The sequence below is a fragment of the Wasmannia auropunctata genome, unplaced genomic scaffold (assembly GCF_000956235.1).
Source record: "Wasmannia auropunctata unplaced genomic scaffold, wasmannia.A_1.0 LD335998.1, whole genome shotgun sequence".
Classification (NCBI taxonomy): domain Eukaryota; kingdom Metazoa; phylum Arthropoda; class Insecta; order Hymenoptera; family Formicidae; genus Wasmannia; species Wasmannia auropunctata.
In genome coordinates, this window is record NW_012026892.1 from 684,435 (window position 1) to 707,746 (window position 23,312).

The window sequence follows — 23,312 nt, forward strand, 5'->3', positions numbered from 1 at the left end:
CGTATCATTTGAAAAAGTCGCGGATAGTCACGTGATCGATGTAACGTTTCGTTGTTGAACAATAGTCCTGTTATTTCGTGCCGTAATCGAGAATTGGTGTGAAAACGCTTTTCATGCGGAAATCGCGTGCGTAATTAAAAGTGTTCGCATACGCTAAATGAATAACATGAGATCGTTGCGCGTCGTCTCGTGTCAAAGTATCGTTATTAATTATCTCTCTAAATCTCATTGTTTAATTTCGCGTTGATTAGAAATCGGGCCGTATAAAGTTGCCGTTCTACCCACGTTAATTCGCGTTCATGCCTAATCCCACGTACGAGTGTCGCGCGTGTCGCGTCATAGAAATTACACTTACATATTCGTACACTTCACGCCGGTCGGCGTCTGTATTCTCGCGTTCCGCAAACGACGTTTCTTCCGCGGAAATGAATCTGGCGTGCAAATTGTATCGTCGAATCGCGTATCGAACTGTCATCAATTGTGACAATATTATACAGTCACAAGCGGAGCCGCGCGCTGTGTGCGAATCGTACACGCGTTGAGATGAGAGTGCGACACTGCAGAGTCGAAGCGGCGTGAAGTCGCGCTCGGCGATCATCGCCAAGTTCACGTCGCTCGTCAATGGGGCGACGCGCCGCGCTACGGGCTCCTCTTACCGTGTCACTCACGTCGCGTCGCGTTTCAAAGCGATACGGTATAAGATCGCCCCACTCTTCGCGCACGCCAGCAGACAAACGTCTCCTCGCGAATGTAAACAAATACCGGACGCGTCTAATCGTATATACACACGACGGTCGGGCACTGGCCATTCAAGCGCGCGAGCGTCGTGTCGCGTGTGTGAATCGCGTCGCGAAGATCAGCGCGCGGCCGAATCTCACGTTGGCGCGCGTCTCGCATTGTAAGCTGTTGCATAAGTACGGCCGAACGTGGGAGCCACGAAGCCGCGGACGCGTCTGCGGGAGTGTCGAATCACACGTGTCGCGCTATATCGTTAACCGGTTCCGCGGAGAGAGAAATATGTCGAGAAAATTGTCGCGCGATGATCGTGGCGCTTGAGTCATTGCGGGACGGTTAACCCTGCACCCACGCGGAGAAGGAGCTGGACAGCCGCCGAGAATCGAGTTTCGCATTTTCTGGATGGTACGTACCTTCGAGCGAGCGGCGTCAATCCCTGCTCCGCTAGTGAAACACCGAACGAGGAGGAAAGAGGAGGGAAAGCGCCGGGGTGAGATAACACGAAACGAAGTATTTATCGGTTAACTTGTCGTCTCGGCGGGCCGGGGAGGATATGCATGGTGGGAGATATCATCGCGGGAGGGATTGCGCAAACATTTCCCGGGGGCACGCGAATGAACACCCGGATATCTAAACACGATGAGCGGAATTATGCACAAACATCTCGTACGACAACACCACCGTGCGCGACGCTCTCTAAGTGTTCGGCGGGGGGGTGGGGAGGGGGGAGGGGGAGACGGAGGAGGAAGGAAAGAGTTAACTCTCTCGCGAAAGTATCAATATGCATAAGGGGCCCGTCGATGCTGCCTCGAGTAGATACAGACGTAACGGGTCATGAATTATGAATCGCGTTCGACGGATGAACAGTGTGTTTTCTCTATTTCCTCGTGGCGATCCTGCAGGCGCGGCGGCGCGGGCGGGAGGACAAAAGTGAGCCCCCGGTGTATCGAGAGTTAATGAATATTTGGTCGCGATTATTGCTAACGCAAATATTTTCTTACGACGGATAATTAAAGATCTCGACGTCAGAGTCAGACCCCTCGTCGGAGCTTGGCCCCGGAAGGCTTAATTGTCGGCCAATTTTAAACTTGTCTGTTATACGGACTCGGCTCTTGTTGCATGATAACGCAGTAATGAAGCAATATAGACCAGATAAGAACCGATATCGCGCTATAAAAATGATATGGCAGAAAAGTGAACCGATATTCCCTTCAGCCTTTTAGACCCGAGCGATTGTTGCTCCGATATTCAGATGTCGTTAATATCCACAACGTAAATATACGCTAATGCACCGTAACAATATCATATTGAGGTTTTAATATTTTATACGCTTTAATTGATAACGAATGCATTCTAGCGCGACGAGAGCGTCGTAACATTTTTAAACTCGATCGCCGATGTAGAATATTCCCATGAAAATTTCCACTAGCACGTTTTCTCCTGTTCTCCGGACATAAAAACAAGGTAAATGTTTAAGAACAAATACAACTGTAAAATTAAATACAGTGAAAACAAAAATTACAAGTTATTGGACTCTTTATAGGATGTAATAATATTGATTTTGTCAATTTTTTAAATTGAAATATTTTTCAGTCTTATTTTTTATAAATCTTTAATATCTCTCGTTTCCTGTGACGAACATACATTTATATTGTAGCCAATATTATAATCAATATTATATAACATAATATAATAGTCAATATTATATTGTCTACATAAGTGTCATATTTATCCGTAATTAACTAACGCATTCTCTCTCTCTCTCTCTCTCTCTCTCATTTATAGTCGATAACTTAATAATAATATTCAAAAATTGCACAATATTGAATTAAATTTATTTTTTTGCTATATTTTTTTCTTTTCTTGCTGTTTTCTTTTCTTTTTAATATTATTAATATTTTGATCAATCGTCCTTTTATTTAATCATTGAATTTACTCTATCGACTGATGCCATTTATCAGCGTACGAGCATACTCTGTTTTGATATTTACTCTACCGATAAATTCCTAGTTTATTATATCAGTAGGCAGTAAAAAGAAAAGGAAATTTGTATTCTTTGTTAATACAAATCTGAACGAGCCATTTTAGAAAATGTCGAATTCTGGAGGCAATAAATATCTAATAAATTTGTATTACTATGATGTGTTTATTTAGATTAGTTTCTCGAAAAACCCTTTTAGTTCTTGATTTCCAATCGATCAATGTAATTAGAAGCTAGATTCGCTGATGTAAAGAACGATAGATAAAATTGAAATTATTGAAGATAATATTATTTAAATATAATATGATAATATTATGACGTAATGATACATGAATATTATAACTATGATCAAGGCGATCCTAAAGGAAATGAGACGTTAATTCACGTAGGATCGATTCTACCAAGTAAAAAATGATAAATAAAACTGAAATTATTGAAGATGATATTGTAATGATACAATATTATAATTTAAAGGAAATGAGACGTTAACTCACGTAGGATCGATTCTACCAACGTAAGCTAACTCTAATATATAAATTAATTAACGCTTGTACAACACCACGAATCTAAATAAAAGGGCAGTTAGTTGAACATTTGCATTGGCGAGAATTATGCAACGTTGGTAGAATCGTATCGATGCAAGAATTCTACGTTATCAACCTCGTTGCTGGTTTTCACTCTTGAAATAATCTGTGCCAGAGGACGCATAGCTCCGCGCTGCGTCGCGGCAAGGGTTGCGGGGCGCAGGAGCACGAGCGTCGTCCTCCGGGTTGCCGTCCGGCAGGAGTTCAGTCGGTGCCGGTCGGTCCCGAGAGCCGTTCACATCCTGCGGGACGCAAAAATTTAAAATGGCAATAGACATGTACATTTGATAGGGTGGTCCACTCGACAAGAGAGAGAAAGCTGATTCGGTTTTAACGTAACGCACGATAATGAGCGAGTGAAAACGGAAACGGAGAGAGGAAGAGAGTAGGGGAGAGAGAGAGAGAGAGAGAGAGAGAGAGAGAGAGAGAGAGAAAGCGAGGGTCGCGATGAACGGATAAATATCGGTGCAACCATCATCAGTCGTGCATCTTCCGAGCGGGAGAGAGGGGTGCGATACTACCCTCTTCTCGCACAGCACACGCATAATCGTCGAGAGAAGAGTGGCGGATCGAGAGTGGACTACTAGTCGTGCTGTGACGGAAGTTAGGCGCTCTCGACGGTATGCCCGTGACGAGTCGCGACGCGAGATAAAGGTGAGCAATTAAGATTAACTCCCGTTACTGCCGAAGTGTATTGGGCATACCCGAGAATTTGTGAGGTATCTCGATTCCGTTATAGAAAATTAGTTTCGAGCGTTGCCGAAGAAATGAGAAATTTGTCGGTCGCACTCGTCGTCCTGATTAGAAGAGATAAGGAACACTGTGACGAATTAAGAATTGATTTAACGAGATTTTTTTTTTTTTCGAGAGAAATGTTTGGATAGAAAGAAAATTGTGCTTAAATGTGTAAATTTTTCTAGTGTTGTCGTAGAACTATTATTTTGTTGTCTCAATAGTAGCAATTCTAAAGTAGTTTTTTTATTGCCAAGATCAGCGCTTTACAATGGTGCGTTGAAATATTGGCGAATGTAAGTTTATAGACAATTTTGTATTAGTTAATGGATCGTTATTAATTTGTACCTTAAAATAGTTGTTGTGTGTAGATAATAACACGTGAAATAAATTAGATTAATTAGATGATAATGCTAACGAAGAGCGAAAAACGTCACACAGACTATTAAGCTGAAACGATTGTGAAAACGATAGAGAAAGCTATGGTAAGTCCGTGAGTTTCGAATAAGAAAATAATAAAAGGAGATGAAAGAATAAAAGTTTGAAGTATTGGTGAAAGGTTGTCCTTAGTTGATTTTAACTTCCAGCATGAATGGAGAAATGAGAAACGGGAGGAATACTTTTTCCCGATAAGCTCCAGGCACAATGAATTCTTGCAATTGAAAATGGTTGCAGCTTTTATCTTATGATTTTATTAAAACGGATAAGATTTTCGGATTGATAAAATTAAGATTTCTTAGAACAAATGCGAGCAATTATGTATTCGCTGGATTATCATGAATAAAATGCTTTTGTAGTAAAAGCTGAAAGATGATGATGAATCGATTATGCTTTTGTGTTGCATGATTAATCGGTGGTCATTTGTTAAAGTTAAGAATATACAGACGGCTACATGTAATATTTGTATGTTCGCAAAGAAAGCATGCACGTACATTAGAAATATATAACAATCAGTATAACGTAATGCACATGATTATGATATAATCACGTATTTTTATACATAATATATACAAAAATTTGAACAACCAAACGATTTTAGGTAAGATTATTTTTTGGCGATGCATACATGTGTAGAGATGTGAAAGGATATTGTAAGAATGTGTTGGAATTTATCGTGAAAAGAAACAGAAATTGTGTATACTTATGTGCATATTTTATATACATATTTTATAGCATTATGTACATTTGATGGCAAGCTATTCGCTTGATATGGCATAATTCCGTTGCGTTTTACAATTTTATGTAAAGGAGCATAATATATATACGATGCATATAGTACAATGACACGTATTTTGCATAAGAATAGGCGATATCGTAGAAGATCGTTTATCACTGAACTCACCAGTATGGTAATATGGTATTTTCGTGAATTTTGTTTACAACTCCTAACGTTTAACTCTGATCTTCCGTGACTTTATACATTGAGGATTTTCGCGCTGGTGCCGAGGAAAGGAAAGGGTAGTTGAAGGGGGATCAACATAAATTTCACGATTTATTGGTTCTCACAAGGTAGCCAGCAATATCAAATTCGACTTAACGACACACTCAAAGCTTTTCTTCCATCTGATTTATCAGCACGGACATTAAGTCTCATGGGTAATGCTGGTTATTCTGTGGCAAGATTCTTAATATTCCCGTGAAAGTAATTTAGGGAAATCCAATCAATTTTCCAATAGTAAAATATCGGCATCTGTCTTCCGCTCGACAGTGTTAATCCCTTTCTATCGCCATCTCCTTCGCAGCAATCGCAGTATGCATAATTTGAAAGGCAAATTTTATTAAAGAGAAAACGCGCATACATACAATATATATATATATATATATAGTTTTATTATTACATGTATTTCAATATTAATTCATATATTTTCTTTTACAAATAAAAACACTTCAGGAAAAGAGAAATTATAAAGTTAAAAAAAGACGCAGGTTATCAACACAAGTCAATAATCTTGCAGTCAATGATCACAGAGCGCTGTGAAGGTTACATCTCTTCGGTTTTCCGATTTGCCCTTCGATCGTTCCGCTTCCGGAATGTTGCCCTCCCAATTCTAGCTCGCGACCATAACGTAAATTAGACCAACCGGTCGGTCGATCGCGCGAAAAGTTCCGCGCCGCGTGCGACGGACGCGTCACGTCGCCTAGAGGAAATTGTCGGATTCAGTCGGAAATTGCGAAATTCTCTCTGATAGCAACGATCTCCAGGCTCGGTTGCGGCTCTTGCGCGCTGTTCCTGTCCTCTCCCTTACCCAGGATGTACGCATCGTATGGATCTTTCGTTCTGTAGCGAGGATTTCATCTCGCGATTACGTCGCTTCGCCCCTCGACCGGTTTAATGAAGGCCCCGCCGATACCTTTCACGGAGATATCGAATCTTCAAAGAGCAGTCTCCGATCCCTTATCAGCGTCACCCACGGACGCACTAGCGAGTTCATAGCAGGCAGGATTGGAAAATCCTCTTCGCGGAGATAAGTCGAAAAGGAAGGAGAACTTCCTCGGGTCGCGTTTGCTCGCGCTATAGTATAGTATCTAGTGACACATGATATAGCATGTACATAGCTGGTTCTTGATAAGCCTGCCGAGGTCAAGATATTTTTACGAAATTGCATTCGAATGCGAGGATTTGAGTTGGGGATCTCTTTGCACTTTTTACTCTTTTTCAACTAAGAATTCATGATAATTGTGAGAAGTAAATTAATATTTGGATTCAATAAAAAAAAATTAGTAGAAGAAAAATTACTTTGAAATGCAGAATGCAAATGGGCAGTTAATATAATTTTTTTAATAATATTGGATATATCTAAAATTAATCGGTTTAATAAAGAGAGCACGCGAAGAAATAATATTAATTTCATATATTTGGTTTCATTTTTACCGATTTCTTCCTGATAGCTAGTTGATCGTTCAACTAAAAAAGCTTTGAAAACGTTAGCCATGATAGCAAACAGGAGAAATGTATGCTTGCATGGGTAAAACCACAGATCATAAAACGAGCCGTTTGCATGTTTCCTTTTTTATTAGATGTTCCACCACGAACGTTGAATTCATCTCATGTACGGCATCAGGTTCCCACTGTTTGCTTACTCGAAAAGGTCAATATTTCGAATGAGAGCTCGCAGTACGATATTTCCTTTTATCCTTTTAGATAATATAGGCAATATGCACGTTAAAAGGAAATCTTTATTTTTAAAACGACATGAAAATATACAAGTTAGCAGGAAATATATTTTAATTTTCAGGCAGAAACAGAACTGTACGAAAAGTAGAATTGCGTAATCATGCATGGATACGTATATCATTATATTTAGAGAGATATATGTTTTAATCTGTAAAAGAGAAAAAAAATTAATATTTTAGTTACGCGGAAATATGCATTATTTAAAAATATATTATAATTTCACACACTTTCTTAAATTCGTAAAATAAATTAATAAAAGAAACTTCTACAAAGAGTATTAAGATATAAAATATTTACTAGAAAAAAGTTTTCAGAATATTTCATGAACAATATGTTGTAAATATTCCAAAAAAGCATTTTTGCGATTCTCTTATTCAAACGTATTTTGAATTGTACTATACAAAGAAGTAAATGCGCTTCTTTCGGGCAATAGAAATATTATGAATCATTAAACACGATTCTGTTTGAATGTCATGATTATTCATTCGCCTGTAACGTAGTCTCAGTTATATTTTAGACTTGACGTTCAATGCAACTTGTTAGGAGCGAGAGCGGAGAATACGATGATAGTGTTCCAATAAGTTTTCAACGTGAAATTGAAATCCTGCGAGCTGCGAGCGTAAACTCGTTACTTATTCGTCCGGAAGCGCCGTAACAGCGTTGCGAAACTCTCGGTCGGAATGGCATGGTGCGCTGTATCCTCAATCGTTTAGCGTGAGAGCGTGTTGGGGCCCTATCGCGCTCGTTTCCCTCGTGGCCCGAAACTTAGGACCGTCGCATCGACATGTCGCATACCGTTTATCCTTTAATTTACGTTCTGATGTCATGCTCGTTTACTAGCTGAAATCGCATGCGGAGAGGCAAACAGAATCAGTGCAGTTTGACTTTGATTTTATCATATATTTTCTTTTCGAATCTTTTCCTTTCCTCTCGTATGCTTTTTCAATATTTACTATATTCAAAATATACTTATACTCTTTTAAATCCTTTTTATATCTCTTATATTTATATTTTGGGAGATTCGAGAAGAAAATGTGCGATAAAATTATATATGTATTTTTCAGAGAATAATTTAGCATTGTATTTAAAAAATATAATATTTGATTTTAATAGATTGATTTTTCAAAAATATAAAATTCTGTGAGATTAAGTATCTCGGTATCTCTTTAGAAACAAGAATATATTTTTTAAAAGAAATAAAATTATATGATGTCTAACGAAGTCGTTAAATTCGTAAATATGATTGATCTATCGCAAAAAGGCAGAAAAAATGTACGTAATATCAAGCAAATTCTCGTTGATTTTTTTTTATCTCGTCCACGTTCGCAAAGTTATGGATCGCGTCGCAGGAAGAACAGAGGAGAAAAGAGAATCACGCGTCTCCGTTTTATATTATTAACAGAGTCATTCGTCGCCGATGGCACGTGACCAGCATAATACCGATAGTTGCACGTGCAATGCGCAAGCACTTCCTTCCTGATGTATTACGGAGCTGAAGTATTTTGTATTTAATGATCTTTTTTTCAATATCTTAAATAACTGAAAATCTTTACTCAGAGTGATTACAGCATCAGAGTGATTCTATTATATTTTGAATGGCAATTGCAGTGTCTTATCAATTTACTATTATAGTAATTTATACTATTCTATAGTTTTTAATAAGTACACTCAGGGAAATGTTTCGCTGTTCCAGCCAGAATTCTAAATATTACACTTAAATTACATCGCTGTTTTTTTATCTGCTAAAAAATTGTCATATGTAAAATTTATAGCAGCAATATTCTAAGAATATATACAAGAAAATATAGGTCTCATAACCAAATATGATTGGAGTCTGGATTGGAGTCTGGACTAATTAAACGTAGAGGAACTTTCTTGCTAAATATGACAAATAGTATATACAGATATAATTTCTATCTCTATTATCTACATTGATTAAATACAAAACATATATGGTGGTGGATTAAATACAAAATATATCGTAGTGCTTACTAATCACTTATCCGTTTTAGCTAATTTTTCGTACCTAAATAATTCTCGCTATAATTGCAAGATTACTTTTTTCAGTGTAAGACATTAATTTGGTACAAAAATAGCGTTACTGTCTCGATAACTTAAAAAGACCGCCGGCGTTACTAGTATGCTTTTCAGTGCACCAACAATGCATCATGCCACAGTGATGCATACGCAAATTCGATCCGACCTGGAACAAGAGACGGTGCCACAAAGGCTCGTGAAATTCAAAATTGCGAACGAGAGAGATTCTCTTTTCCTCCCCTCTTAACGCCCCCTTGGCGTGTAATATCGTGCTCGTGAGTGAGGATCAGGTTTACGTTGGGCTTTAAACTGAAGTTACAGACGTTCGAGGATATTGCCCGTATTACATTTTTAGGAGAATCCGATTTAAAAGGCTGTTTCTTTTGCGAATATAATTGGCGTTTTCGCGCGTGAAGAATAAATCAGATCGACAAATAGTGGCGAGGATTAACTGTCGCGCCTACATTTTTCAATCACGAAACGATCCTCGGTACGATAAATTCTTTCCGGGACAAATTCGTAAGGAGATTGGATGCGTTCAATGAAGCGTAATAAATCTTTATTCTGCGAAATGCGATATTATTGGCTTTTTTTCAATGATAAACGACTAAGTGACTCTTTTTGGGCTATTGATACTACATATTATGAAATTACGCGAAACGATCTCCATTTAATTAAATACGTACGCGTGTTTTTAATCATTTTGAATCATAAAGAGATAAAAATGCTTTAAAGAAATTGATTTATACAGAGTTTACTATAATAACTTGTAATATTTTAATGATGAAATTTTAGAAATGTTTGTTTTTAATTTCATATACCTAATTGGCCAATTAAAACCACAAAGCTTTATCGCAGATTTGTAGTTAAAAATTTATGTTGATGTAACAGTAGGTAATAAAAAGTCAGTATATAACACATAAAATAATAACTGCTTATATTGAAAATATCGATAATTTATGTTTTTTTATTAAACTTTTGTTTATTAGATACAATATATTGCCCAAAGATTGATTATGGCCGATTAATAAGGAATTGCAATCGATAGTCGATTCATCTTGGAACAAAAGGTGGTCAAAAGGTTTCATAAAATTCATAATTGCGAACGAATTGATACTTATTATAGAAAATATTATTAGTTTGTAAAATTATTTAATATTATTCGATTAAATAAAATATAAATACATTAAATGTTAATATTAAATGTTTTAAAATAATACTTGAACTGCGAATATTATTTTATTCATTCCTAAATAGCATCAAACTTGACGTCACGATCATTGTATAAATAATGAACGTGTGTACACATAATGTTTTTTTATAATTAAAAAAAAAAATGATTGCAATTTCATATCGCGCAGTCGGAATCTCGTTTATCTTTTGCGACGGGTTTTATATACCGGTGCGGAAAACAGGCACCATATTTACACGGCGGAATAAAAGGAATTGTGTGACTGGCACGCGAATAGGTAGACGTTCGTACATATGTTCGTACATATATACTCATTTTACGTATACGTTACAGAAAATGAACGTAACAAAATAACGTGATATTTTGCAATTGGATTCTAGGTGGGACCGAAGGGACGAGCATCTTATCCTGAAGGGAGCAGCGGGAGACGGAAATATGGGAAAAGGGGACAAGAGAGGCGTTACGCAGCGCAGTGATGGTGAGTTTGTTCTGTCAACAATTTTAAGCGCAGATTAATAATAAGGGAAATACAGAGTGGTATTATATTATACCAGAGAAATTAAATATTGTTGTGGATCTCCATAATTCAAGATTGTTGATTTTTCTAGCAATTAGAAAAGGGAATAATATTAACGCATAAAATTTTAGAAGAAATTAAAAAAAAATTGTCTAAATCTTACGTTTTATGGAAAATCGAAACAAAAGCAAAAAATAATATTTAGAGAAATATTTATTATTTGTGGGTATCTCTATTAGATAAAAAAGTATAATAAACGATGTATGGTACAATCGCCACTTTCTTTGCTATTAGAATACCTTTTACGAGACAAATATATTTTTATTACAAAACATAAATTTACACAACGCGGTTAAAAGCGACCCGTTTTCTTACTCTTTCGCTTGAAAATCATTTGTTTCGTCGCCTATTTCGTGACACACCCGCTTTACGTTCAAAATCGCGATCAAAGAAATCTCACAAACTGGAAACACGCTGCCACGCACGTAGAACGACCAGAGAACGTTTTGCCTGTCGATCGAGCCAGGCAAAGGTGACATTGGACGATCGGAATTTCGATACGCGAATATCGTGTCTCGTACGTTATCGACGTTATCTCGGGAAAAGGAATAGTATATATATATATATATATATATATATATATATATATATATGCGAATATGTATATGTATAGCGGAGGAATTGAATCGAAGGACGAACAGCGCGGAGAGACCACACTGCGTACATTTGCGCTTCCACCCTTATTTTCCACTTCCTCGATACAAGGTACGTCGCCCCCGCGTTACCTATCGTTGTTTGCTCGTTGCATATTTGCGACTACTCGTAAGAGATACCTCGATACCGCGCGAGAGTGCTTGCTTGCCCTCTCGACTGTGCACACACTCGCGACATTGTTGCATCCCGGATTTCGGTGCAGTCGTGTTTCCACTTCAGCGCTATTTGTTCCTCGCATCTGCCCGTAAGCCGTTTGTTAAAAACGAAATTCAATGTGAAAATACCAACACGGTATAGCGTAACATAAATTGAAACAAATTAAGCATCCTCGAATAGCTTAACATAAGAAGTACATAACCAATTAATTATTAGTAATCTTTCGTGGAAAATGAATAAATTAATAAGCCGATTGTGTGTGTAAATTAATTGCGACGACAATTACGATATTATCTAGCTTGTAACGGGAATGTAAAAGCAGTAAATCTCTGAAATACTTCAATCATGCGAACAGTTGTTAGATGCGCACGTTCGCGAACAATGATGCATGGCTGATTTCTCGCGGCGCAGTTTTACATACGAGAGAATCTGGAACGTTTCCGGCGTCGCTCGCTATTCTACTTTATTCGTATTCTACGGATGAAAAGAAAGTGAGGATAGTGATGTAATGTTCCTGCATTTGTGAATGCGGCAATATTATTCGCAAGAGCAAACATTTTACGGTTCCAAGATATATTAATCGAAGTCAAATTAATATCTTGTTAGGAAATAAAAATCACTTAGATTAATCAATAATAAATAATTAAAATATATGAACCTGCATTTAATATATTTGCAAATATATATATATATATATATATATATATATTCATTATATGTATATTTATATGAAAGAGAATTACTAGGAACATCGAACTTTTTATTGAAGACGTGAAAGAATGAGTTACAATGAGGTTTTCTTTGCCGTTAAATTATTAAATACCCATGGAAAGAGGAATGTAATAATCCTAGATGCTGAAGGTATCTTTGATGAAAGAACGATTTAGCTTGAATTGCTTTTGAGAGCAATTCGCAATCCGCAAAATTCCAATCGCGAACATAGGGCGGCCAAGAAAACCTTTCAAAACTCGACGCGTTAGGTGACTCTTTTAGGGGAACAATACGAGTGATTCAACAAAAGCAACATGCTGACACAAAGGCGGCACGTGTGCATGCGGATGGACCGTTTGTCACTACAGGTGCACGGTTTTCCGGTGCAGAGCATCGCGCGAGTTATCTATTTGCGCGCGGATGCATCAGACCAACGACAGAACGTGCGCTCGCTTGTTGTCCGCCAAGTCGAGACAAGAAGATGAGAGATGAGGTCGTAAGAGAAAAAAGAAATGGAAAGCTTTTTCACGTCGTGAACCTTGTTTCAGTAGAAAGGAACTGTTGCATCCGCGTCGTTCAAGTCGCTTTATTAATGAGCAAAAGTATATTTTCTTCAGTTGCGGCGCGGCGGAATAATTTTATACAATTTTAATATCTATGTCTCTTTTATCTTTAATTTATTAATCTAATTTTTTACTTTTATTTTACAGTTTAAATTTATAGTTTTATCTTACATTTTTAATGTGCAAGATAAATATACATGAGGTGTTGTTATTTAAATTGTAGCAATTGATATCTTTACTAAATAATAAAGATATAATACAATAATTGTAATTATATTTCGCTTAGTAACGTAATATCAAAAAATTGTATTAACATTAAGAAAGAGATATCCTTTGAATTAAACGTCATAGATCTTTTGACAAAAGCTCGACGTGCCTTTAATGGAAAAGTCGCGAGTCGCATTGTATCGAGACCAGTCGAGTCTGATGAATCGTATTATCTCGTTGCGTTGTTCAAAGTAAAGGGATAATCGGGGAAAAAATGCAGTTAAATCGCGAAAGAATGGCACACGAATGAGGACATCTTGGATCGAGTTAAACATATTGAGAAGACAATCTCCTTGGGGATGATCCTTGAGGTTGTTGGACGCGCGTCTGTTGGCGACGTGTGCTGTCGACGGGCGACTCTGTCGACAGTCTGTTGTTAGGGGTTTATATGTACGTGCTGGGGAGAAACTTTAGACAGAAGATTTCTCTCTATCTCGCGCGAGATGATCTGTACTGTGCATCTCAGACAAGAGTTGTTGTAACGTAATACGCCGCGAAACAACTTCATCTTCCACCTGAAAGCCCATATTTTTATTTATTACATCCGATGTAGCTATAATAGCTTTTAGCCTTTCCGTAAAGATATATTTGTGTTAGCTTTGTTAATTATTGTTAATCCGCAAAAACTTATGTCTGTTTTCTTTCTTCTTTTTTTTTATTATTATATTATATGTTGAGTTTAGATGTCGTCTTTCGATTGGCAGTGCTAAAGAAGTATACGCACACTCCGCGTGTGTGAAGGATATGGAAAGATAATAGAGCGTGACAGTATGTTAACGTCGTGAAAGCGAAAGATTACTTTTTGTTAAAAAAGCAACTTGGTGATGGTTTGCATTCTGAAAATTATTTCGTAATATGTAATACGATAAAATGCAATACAATACAAATTTTAGAACACCAAAAAATATCAGATACTATTTTTTATTATATTTCTGCGTGAATAATATTATACTATGTTGCAGAAATTATTCAAATTATTATTTTTTTAATCATTTGAATATTGATGAGGGAGAAATATAAGCTATAGGAAAAAGAGCTAAACTAAACAGAAGACAATACCCGTTTGCCTTGACCACTTTGCTCAATGATTAGATGCGCCATCGTGAATTAACATAATTCGCGCACGAGTGCTAAAAGAAGCGCACGTTGTCTATTACGTAACTTAGAATCCATCCCACTTATATTTTTATTTGCGCTCAATTAATTTCAATCTCTATTTTAATGAAATTTGCGTTTTAACTATACTCGTTTGCGTTTATTAAACATGCAAGTCTGCAAGCAAATATACGGTATTTCAATTAAAATTATTGGAACGCATTGTTTCCTTTTTTGAATAGACTTCGATCGAGTGCATAAACAGTAAAAATGGTCGTTAAAGTTTGACAGGCATGCGCGCGGATGCAAAGTGACGTTTCCAATTTTCGCCGGAGTAATTTTGTACCGAATGCACATTGGCGATTGCAACTAGCGCGACATGCAATGCATTACACAAAGTGGTTGCCCGGCGTCAATAGTCGATTATTTGCTTTTGCCTTACCGCGTGTCGAGACGCGAGGGATGCGAGGTGGCGCCTTCGGATTCACAATGCGATTGATTGGACGGGAAACGTTTGCAAGCTCTTAAGCGTTGAATGGCCTCGTTATCGGTCACGGTGAGCAAAACAACGATAAAAAAAAAGAGTCGCGGGAAAGTGAAGGCGACGGTGCAGATAAATGTAATACGGTCGGAAGTTAGACTCGTCGTCGAATGTAAGCGATTATCGTAAACGCGCGAGTTATCAGTTTGAAATCTTTTTCATTTGTAAGTATGCCAAGCTACTTGCTTTTATAATTCGAAACTTTCGATTCTTACGATTCTCTTGCTATCTACAAAAAATATTTTAATAACGATTTGAGGAACTCTTGTGTGTAATCGATTTTTTTTTAGCAAGACTTGTGGTTTATTTTTCTCATAACATGCATTCTAATTTTTAATATCGTATCTTTAATTTTGAATAGTGATCAAATTTTAATAATGACTGAATCTATAAAATTCTGTTAAGGTAGGAATTAAAATTAATTGATAAATACAAATATAAAAAATATATGTATATTGTTTTTAATCAATTTTTCTATAGCTAATTTAAGCTAAAAGATAATACGATGCATAAATATTTCGAACACAGGCATCAGATTTAATTTATAAATTTATTATCAATATTACAATATTTTATGCGGTATATCTTCTTATCATAATATTAGACACGACGAGGAAGTACAACTATTTTAATACAGCTAAAAAGAATTGAATGTAATTTTTTTCATATTTCAGTTCGCTGTATAATTTGAAAGGGCGTGCAGACATGTCAATGTCGCGGCGAGTTACCGCGAATTGATCAAGTTTTACATATACGTAACGAAGTTTGATCGTTGCACACGAAGCGAAAACGTAGACAGGTTATACAAGTAGAGATAACTTTATTGCTTTCTTTGCGTACGTTACATAAATATCTGTCTGATTATAGCACATTAGAGCCTACCTCCTATATCACATGGGAAAGCTGCAGAAATACAACTCGTCTCGGCGCTACGTACAAAAGATTTACAATAGTTCTCACACGCTACGTTTGCACGTACAAACGTGACGAGGAAATGTGTCATAGGTTTTTTATGTGTTTTTTTTTCTTTACAGAGCTTTACATACGTAACTTTACACGCGCTACGCGAGGCAGTGCTTATACGATGTTGGCTAGCGATCAATATTAAGAACTAGTTGATTATTATTCTACAAAACACATTATTCTACAAAACGTTTTATTGATTTCTGACATTACTTAAAACAAATACTGCTTGCTACATTTTAAAAGTTGAAACTTTTAAACGTCTCTTAGACTATCGTTAATTACTAGTCACACTACGTAAATCTATCTAATGCGCATTATCGTTGAAATAAAGCGGATAGAAAAATATCATTTTAGTTCGCAATTATTGTAATAAAATAATATATAAACTTTATTATAGCACATCAAAGGCATAAGGTAGAGTTTTATATATTTTTTATATATTTGGCTTCCTAATTACTTTCGTCCCTGATTCAAACTTCCTTCTTTCAAAATATAATATTACTTATATAGTATTACTTTTTTTCTATAGAGAAAATAGAATTTTGCAGATATTAAAAAATCACAAATAATTGTATTGCTGGATATCAAAAATTGACGTATTTTAAAGTTTAACATTTTTATGGCATTTTCGTATTTTTCAATTTTATCTCTTTAATATTTATAAATATTTTCAGCACATTTATATTTTACGTCAAATACAGGAAAATGTATTTTAAAATTTATTTAAAATGTTATTAATGTTTTAGATATATAACGTAGATTTTAACATTATATATTCAATTCAATTTAATGTTTTTTTTTAATTGTTGAGTTTTTATCGTAAAAAGAATGAATTTCTATAAGGCTGAAATATTTATTCATGATAATTTCATGATAATTTCTTACTTAATATCGGATTATTAAAACTATTATTGATATCGCGACAAGTAAAAATATCAGAGTTTTCCGTTCTACAAATATCTAAGTCTACTTACTGAGCTCTTCTATCCAGCGACACAAATATTTGTACAGAGCCAGTAGAAGTCACACATGCACAAATTGATTTGAAGTACAGTAACTCGAAACTTTTCGTTAGAAAGAGAGAGATATTTCAATGTTGAAGAAAACTTTTTTTACTTTTTTTTTCTGTCTGTTTGATATTCGTCTCTCGAAAAGTAAAGGCTGAATCTTATCGATGTTATTAGTTTTACGCGCTTTTATAGAACTTCAGGACTTCCGTTCGGGCAGCGTCCGCGATAGAACCTCTGCATGGGTCAGGATCCCAATTAATTCCGGGGCAACCCAATGATTCAAAACACTTCACGAGGCGATTGTTGTTGGATGAACAACAGTGAACAACTGCCCAAACACACGCGCTGGGAGACTGGGCGGGTGGTCTCAGAGTCGGGGGGACAGGAAACTGTTGCACTTGTACGCCATCGCGATGCGGATTGATTCCCTGAAAACAATTTATTAATAAGGAACATAAAGAAAAAATATATACATCTATTCATGTCGTGCATGACACAATTTGCAAAAACGACATTATCTTTTTATATTCAGCAGTATCTGTTTCTTTACGTTATATCTTTTCTGAAATGATATCGTAAACTTTCGGAGACAGTGTCGGAAGAAAGAGAGAAGCGATGTTGCTCAGCGTTCGGTCAATTAAGCGGAACAAAGCTCGGCGAGCGGAGGCTTATTGGGGTCGAGGGGGCACGAATCCACCGCAACTTCCCCCGTGGTTTAATGAAGCGCGCTTTAGTTTGGTAGCGCGAGACAATTGGCGACCACGAGATCGGATTCGTTGGCGAATAAACCGCCGCCGCCCGGTGGACAGCCGAATCGGGTTTACGCGAACGAAGTGCGGTGAAGTGTTTTGACAGACAAATGGAGGACTCACCGTGAAATCGATCTCGTTCTCGAAGCCGGCCCTCGATAACACGGGCGATGTCGGCGAGGAGCCGCCAGGACGGACTATTATCCTTGCGTTCACCGGCAGAGAGTTTAGTCTGGCTAGTTCTTGTCGTCTCCACTGGTCGGTGTCCTTCTGTCTATGCTCCCTCATTCTGCAGCAGATGGAAATAGGGTCGTGTTTATCGGATGGTTCGAATGAGTAAACTCCCGCCTCGATGATACGCTTGGAATATTTCCTTAATTAAAGTCGCACTACTCACGGACTCTGATATATCGCATACAGCACGATTGTTGCTATGTAAAATTTTACGCGATTGAAGAATGTCTCAGATATACACACGAACGAAATTTATTCAATTGATTGAATTAAATCACAGCAATAATATCTTTCAACTTATGAGGTAATTAGTAATATTGATATATGTGTAATATTACAAAATAAAAAGAAATATACGAGGAATCTTGCAATTTAATTTATATATTTTTTAATACTGTTTTATATTCTTGCATTAGACTGAAATATACTTTAAATAATCTGTAATTCGCAATAGAATAATATTCATAATTTTATACATTTTGATTATACATTCTAATTTCTCAAACGTTTTTTTATAGGTTTACGTGAAACATAAAATCATAACGAAAATTTTTTCTCAAATTTTGTTGCAATTTTTAATTTAAAGATTTGTGAAATGGATAAGTGATTTGTACTTACCAATTTCATCGCAATAATACTACGTTGGAAGTAATATTAATCCCCAGCGATAAGGGAATACCAGTAAAAACAGAAATAAACGAACAGAGACAAATGATAGTAGTAACGAACATTGATAGCTGCGAAGCGCGGCTCAAATAAAGTTCGTTGGCGTCGCGCCAGATGAAAACTTCATTTTTGCGAAGCGCCGTGCCCCAAGGACCACTTACATACCTGCTTTCTTCCTGTTGTCTCTCGGCTTCCAATCTTTGCCTCTCGCGCTCTGCCGCTGCCCGTCTAGCCTCCTCCTCGGCTCGCATCAAATTACTCGGAATCGGCCGGCTATCCTGCCGTCTTCTGTGCTCCGCCAAAAGACGAGGATCCTGATAGTAGACCGGCCCTCTAGTTTCTGGCTGTTTCGTCCATCCAGCTTCGTTCCTAGATCGTTCCCTTAGCATCTCTTGCCTCCTTCTCTCGGCTTGTATCTTTGCTACCTCCAGCCGCTTCCTATCCTCCTCGTACCTCCTGGATTGCGCCTTTCTCGCCTCCTCTTCTCGCCGCATTCGTTCCTCCCGTAACCGTCTCTCTTCTGCCTCCCACTGTCGCCTGGCGAGCTCCTTCCGTCGCTCTTCCGCCTCATGCCGCTGCCGCCTCTCCTCCTCCAACCTTCTCGCCGTCTCTTGCTGCCTTCGTCTGACTTCCTCCGGTGAGCTTCGCGGATCGATATACGTAGGCGCCGACGGTCCGTGGTCTCTCTTCGCTCCTGGATCAGGATATCTGTCGCGACGCCTGGCTTCCTCAATCAGTCTCCGCTCCTCGAACCAGTTACGACCGGCCGCGGTCGATTGATTATCTCCCGATGGCACATTCACCGGTTGGTTCCTCCTGATGTAATCCTGTAGTTTTCTCTCTTCCTCTTGTTTTCTACGCTGCTTCTCCTCTCGTCGGCGGTACTCTTCATCCGTTCTCACATTTAACCGCGGATCTCTGTGCTCCTCGGGTCTGTAGCGCCGTCTCTCCTCTTCCTGTCTTCTACGCTGTTCCTCCTCTCGTCGGCGGTATTCTTCGTCCGTTCTCACATTTATTCGCGAATCTCTGTGCTCCTCGGGTCTATAGCGCCGTCTCTCCTCTTCCTGTCTTCTACGCTGCTCCTCCACTCGTCGGCGGTACTCTTCGTCGGTTCTACTCACATTCATCCGCGGATCCTCGGGTCTATAGCGCCGTCTCTCTTCTTCCGATCTTCGATCGGAATGATTGACGTTGATAGGTCGATTCCGCGCGATATATTCTCGTAGTTTCTGTTCCCGCTGTCTTTCTTCTTCTTGTCGCCTTTTTTCGTCTTGATCACGCTGTCTGATATCGTTCGGATGACTGACTGGATGTTCCGCGCGCATTAAATTCGATGGCGGCTGCTGTCGCCTTCTCTCATCTTCCTCCTCTTGCCTCCTCTTCTCTAACCATTCTCTACGACGGTCTTCTAGTCTTCTTCTATCATTTTCGGAAAGATTTCTCATTGGATCTTGTGACCGCCTTCTCTCCTCTTCTTCCTTTCTTCTTTGCGCTTCTTGCTGCGATTTATACTGTTCCTGTCTTCTTCCTTCTTCTTCTAATCGTCTTTGCCGTTCTTCCTCCCGTCTTCTCATTTCTTCATTCTGAAATCTTCGTTTTCTTTCTTCGTCACTTACAGAGCTTCTAGAGCCTGATTGTTTTAAGTTTTCTTCCTGCCATTTGCTCTGCGATCTTCTTCTCATTTCTTCTTCTTGCAATCGTTTTTGTTCTTCCTCTCTCCTTCTTAGCTCCTCATTTCTTCTGGCCATCTCCTGCATTCGATTACGCGCTGCTTCCTGCCTTTGTCGTTCTTCCATCTGTCGTCGTGTTTCTTCGTTGTCCATGCGAGGTGTTGAAGTGTTATTCAGCCTCTTACGATACTCCTCGTCTAGTCTCCTCCGCATCTCATCTTTTATCCTTTGCTCTTCCTCCTCCCTATTCAACAGCCTTCGATTAGCCTGTTGCATCCGTCGCAAATTCTCTTCGTGTATTTTCTGGTACACTGGTCTCATACTACCGATGTCAATATTCATTCCATGATGCTGATCACGTCTCCTCGATGTGTCTTGATGGTATCGCATCTCGTGCTGTCTGCGACGTTCAGTCACGGTCTGCAACTCGTCGCTGGACACGACACCTTCATCCTCGCCGAAGCCCCAATCGATCGACCGTCTCTTGCGCTTCCGCTCGCTTTTGCCATCCGCAAATCCCTCAGTATTTGCTTCGGCAAACCACAGCAACCGTCGACCGTGACTCCTGCTAGCGCCATCATCGTCCAATGAAGCGGCTTCTCGCTTCGGTTTGGTCTTCTCGTAGTTCTCAATTTCGAGATCCGCCAGAGATCGTGTGTTCGATTTCTTCTCATGGCCAGTTATGAATCCGCTAGAATTCATTGAGTTGGATCTACCCAAATCCCCTCGTTCTGGTAACTTCTCCGGTTCTCTAAACTCGTTCAGATTGTCGAAATTAAGATGACTGATACTTATATCTCCCCTGAGCGGCTTGTTCATTTCCTTCTCCAGTTTTCTGAGTCTCAACAACTCGTCCATCTCTTCATACTCTTCTTCGTCGTCATCGTATGAAACAATGTAGTCCAAGGATACCGGCGTAATGTCCGGCAACACGGACGCTGGCACCTCGCCCTTCTCCTTGTCGGGCGTATCTATCGATCTTTTCGTCTTGTGGGACGACGACGACGCTTCGAGACCCTCGCATCCAACCTGTAGCTCCGGCACGCCGCCGACACCGAAGGCGTCTCTGTTGACCAAAGGAGTCTTGGTTCGTTGTTCTTCGAAAAAGTTCGATTGCCTGTGATTAATGTTCTCACTTGTCGTTGTTGACTTGATTTCTGTTGTTTTTGTCTTTGAATTCAGATGGCCCGTCTTTTTCGGAGCCTTGCTCTTATTTCTCGACAGTAAATTTGTTGAGGGCGTGGTTGCGGTCAGTAGAGTCTTCTCTTTGGATAGATCTAGCTTGTATATTTCCATCGACCCTGGGCCTTGATCCTGGAACGTGTCGTCCGCCACAAAGGGGTCGTCCAAAAGGTCTGAAGGAGATACCACCGCTTCGCGCGAAAGCGTTTCCGGCATCTCGTAGCCGTAATCGACTTTGTCGGCCGCGAATTCCGCGTCGACGATATTCGGCAACCGCCTCTGCCAGCCTGAAAAGGGGTAGATTCGCTTTGACGAGACATTGTCCTTCAAGATATCTTCAAGCGGAAAATCTCGCTCGGTAAACTTCGCATTGTGAGATTGAGCTGCCGCTTCTGGAAAATGTATTCAGATTTTCCTTTAATAAAATATCTCAACAAATATACTTACTTACTCTAGAATTTATAAATCTAATAGCTTTTTAACTCTAATGAACCGTGTATTAAAAAATAATTATTCATAATTAATCATTATTAATTCTAATATTATTTTATAGTTGCTCGAAATATTTATTATCCGTGATAAAATATCTTTTATAAATCTTTCATAAATTTTTATACTTAAGAGATTTTTCATAATATAATTTAATTTATATAATTTAACTCGCAAAGGACACCTCTCTTTTGAAATGGTTTTGTTTAACACGAAAATTGAAAATAATTACATTCTTTTTTCGAAAATTTAATATTACCAATCGATTGGTCAGACAATTTTACATTGAGAAACACATTTTGCTTTAATTTTGCTTTTTTATTTTCAGAAGATATAAAACTTTAAAAAAATTCGCTTACAATTAGTGCGAATTTATACCCAGGTGTCCTTTACGAGTTAATAATATAGAATTTATTATCGTTTTCAAGTGTCACAAAAACAATTATCAATTTAATTAATTAAATTAATTTAAAACAAATTTAATTGATAATGATATTGATTATTTAAATAAAAATCACACTTTTTACAGGAAATTTTTTAATTTAGAAATAATTATACATATAACTTTAATACGTATAGATTTTAAAACATTGTGCAAATAAGTAATATTTTATGATCAAAACTTATTCAAGATATATTAAAATGAGTTGCATTAAATTGCAGTATATAAGAAGTTATGAACTTTGCGCATCGGATTGAGAAGTTCAAAATGATTTGACTCAATGTGTATCCAAGCAAATTGCAACTTAGAATTAGATGTTATTGAGTAAGATTTCTACCACAAATTAGGTATACTCAGAAACTTAATTTTAACTATTCTCGCACACATTAACACTCAGCTTAAAATGCCGGTTTAATTTAAATTTAATCTAACAGGCGAGATTCTTAAAAGACATTTAATAATGGTTTCATACAAGGCTAAACTAATATAATTGCATACTACAGTGACGTGAGTAATGCTCGACGCCAATTTATTTCCCCGAAATTCTTGCATGCTATTATAATGTAAAGATCAGAGTTTGTGTGTGTGTGTTATTCGAAAAATATATAGATCTTCTATTATTCACCTAAGTAATAGCTTACACTCTCTTTCTTTCTGTATTAACTCGAAGAAAAATTTATAATTTTTATGTATTTTTACATCTATTAAATTTATTTAAAATTTATTTTATTATTAAATATATTCTATTCGATGTTTTCTCTATATATTTTTTAATTTTGAAAATTAATAAAAGACGCAATATTTCCGCGGTAAAATTGTCATTGTATTGAGAGAGACAACATAATGTATTAATAAAAATCTTCAGATTTTTGGATACATAAAATATACAAGTAGAAATATATAT

General features: G+C 37.7%; 2 protein-coding genes across 8 annotated transcripts in view; one reads left to right on the plus strand and one right to left on the minus strand.

Annotated features, from left to right (window-relative positions):
* The first annotated feature begins 701 nt into the window (after nucleotides 1-701).
* The window catches only part of LOC105453564, a 90,053-nt gene continuing 67,442 nt past the window's right edge, over nucleotides 702-23,312 (plus strand). Inside the window, exons 1-4 of one of the 5 annotated variants that reach the window (XM_011695629.1) lie at nucleotides 1,148-1,225; nucleotides 2,093-2,199; nucleotides 3,782-3,954; nucleotides 10,817-10,914. In XM_011695629.1, coding sequence (XP_011693931.1) covers nucleotides 10,872-10,914 — 43 coding nt within the window. In that variant the 5' untranslated portion in view covers nucleotides 1,148-1,225; nucleotides 2,093-2,199; nucleotides 3,782-3,954; nucleotides 10,817-10,871. The other 4 variants (XM_011695630.1, XM_011695632.1, XM_011695631.1 and 1 more) reach the window with 4 other exon arrangements.
* Nucleotides 16,773-23,312, minus strand: part of LOC105453563 (trichohyalin-like) — a 43,872-nt gene continuing 37,332 nt past the window's right edge. For all 3 annotated transcript variants that reach the window (XM_011695626.1, XM_011695625.1, XM_011695627.1), the window contains 3 exons: nucleotides 18,791-21,869; nucleotides 17,849-18,014; nucleotides 16,773-17,404 (listed from right to left, as the gene is read on the minus strand). In XM_011695626.1, the coding sequence (XP_011693928.1) occupies nucleotides 17,153-17,404; nucleotides 17,849-18,014; nucleotides 18,791-21,869 (3,497 nt within the window). In that variant the 3' untranslated portion in view covers nucleotides 16,773-17,152. The remainder of the gene's footprint in view (nucleotides 17,405-17,848; nucleotides 18,015-18,790; nucleotides 21,870-23,312) is intronic.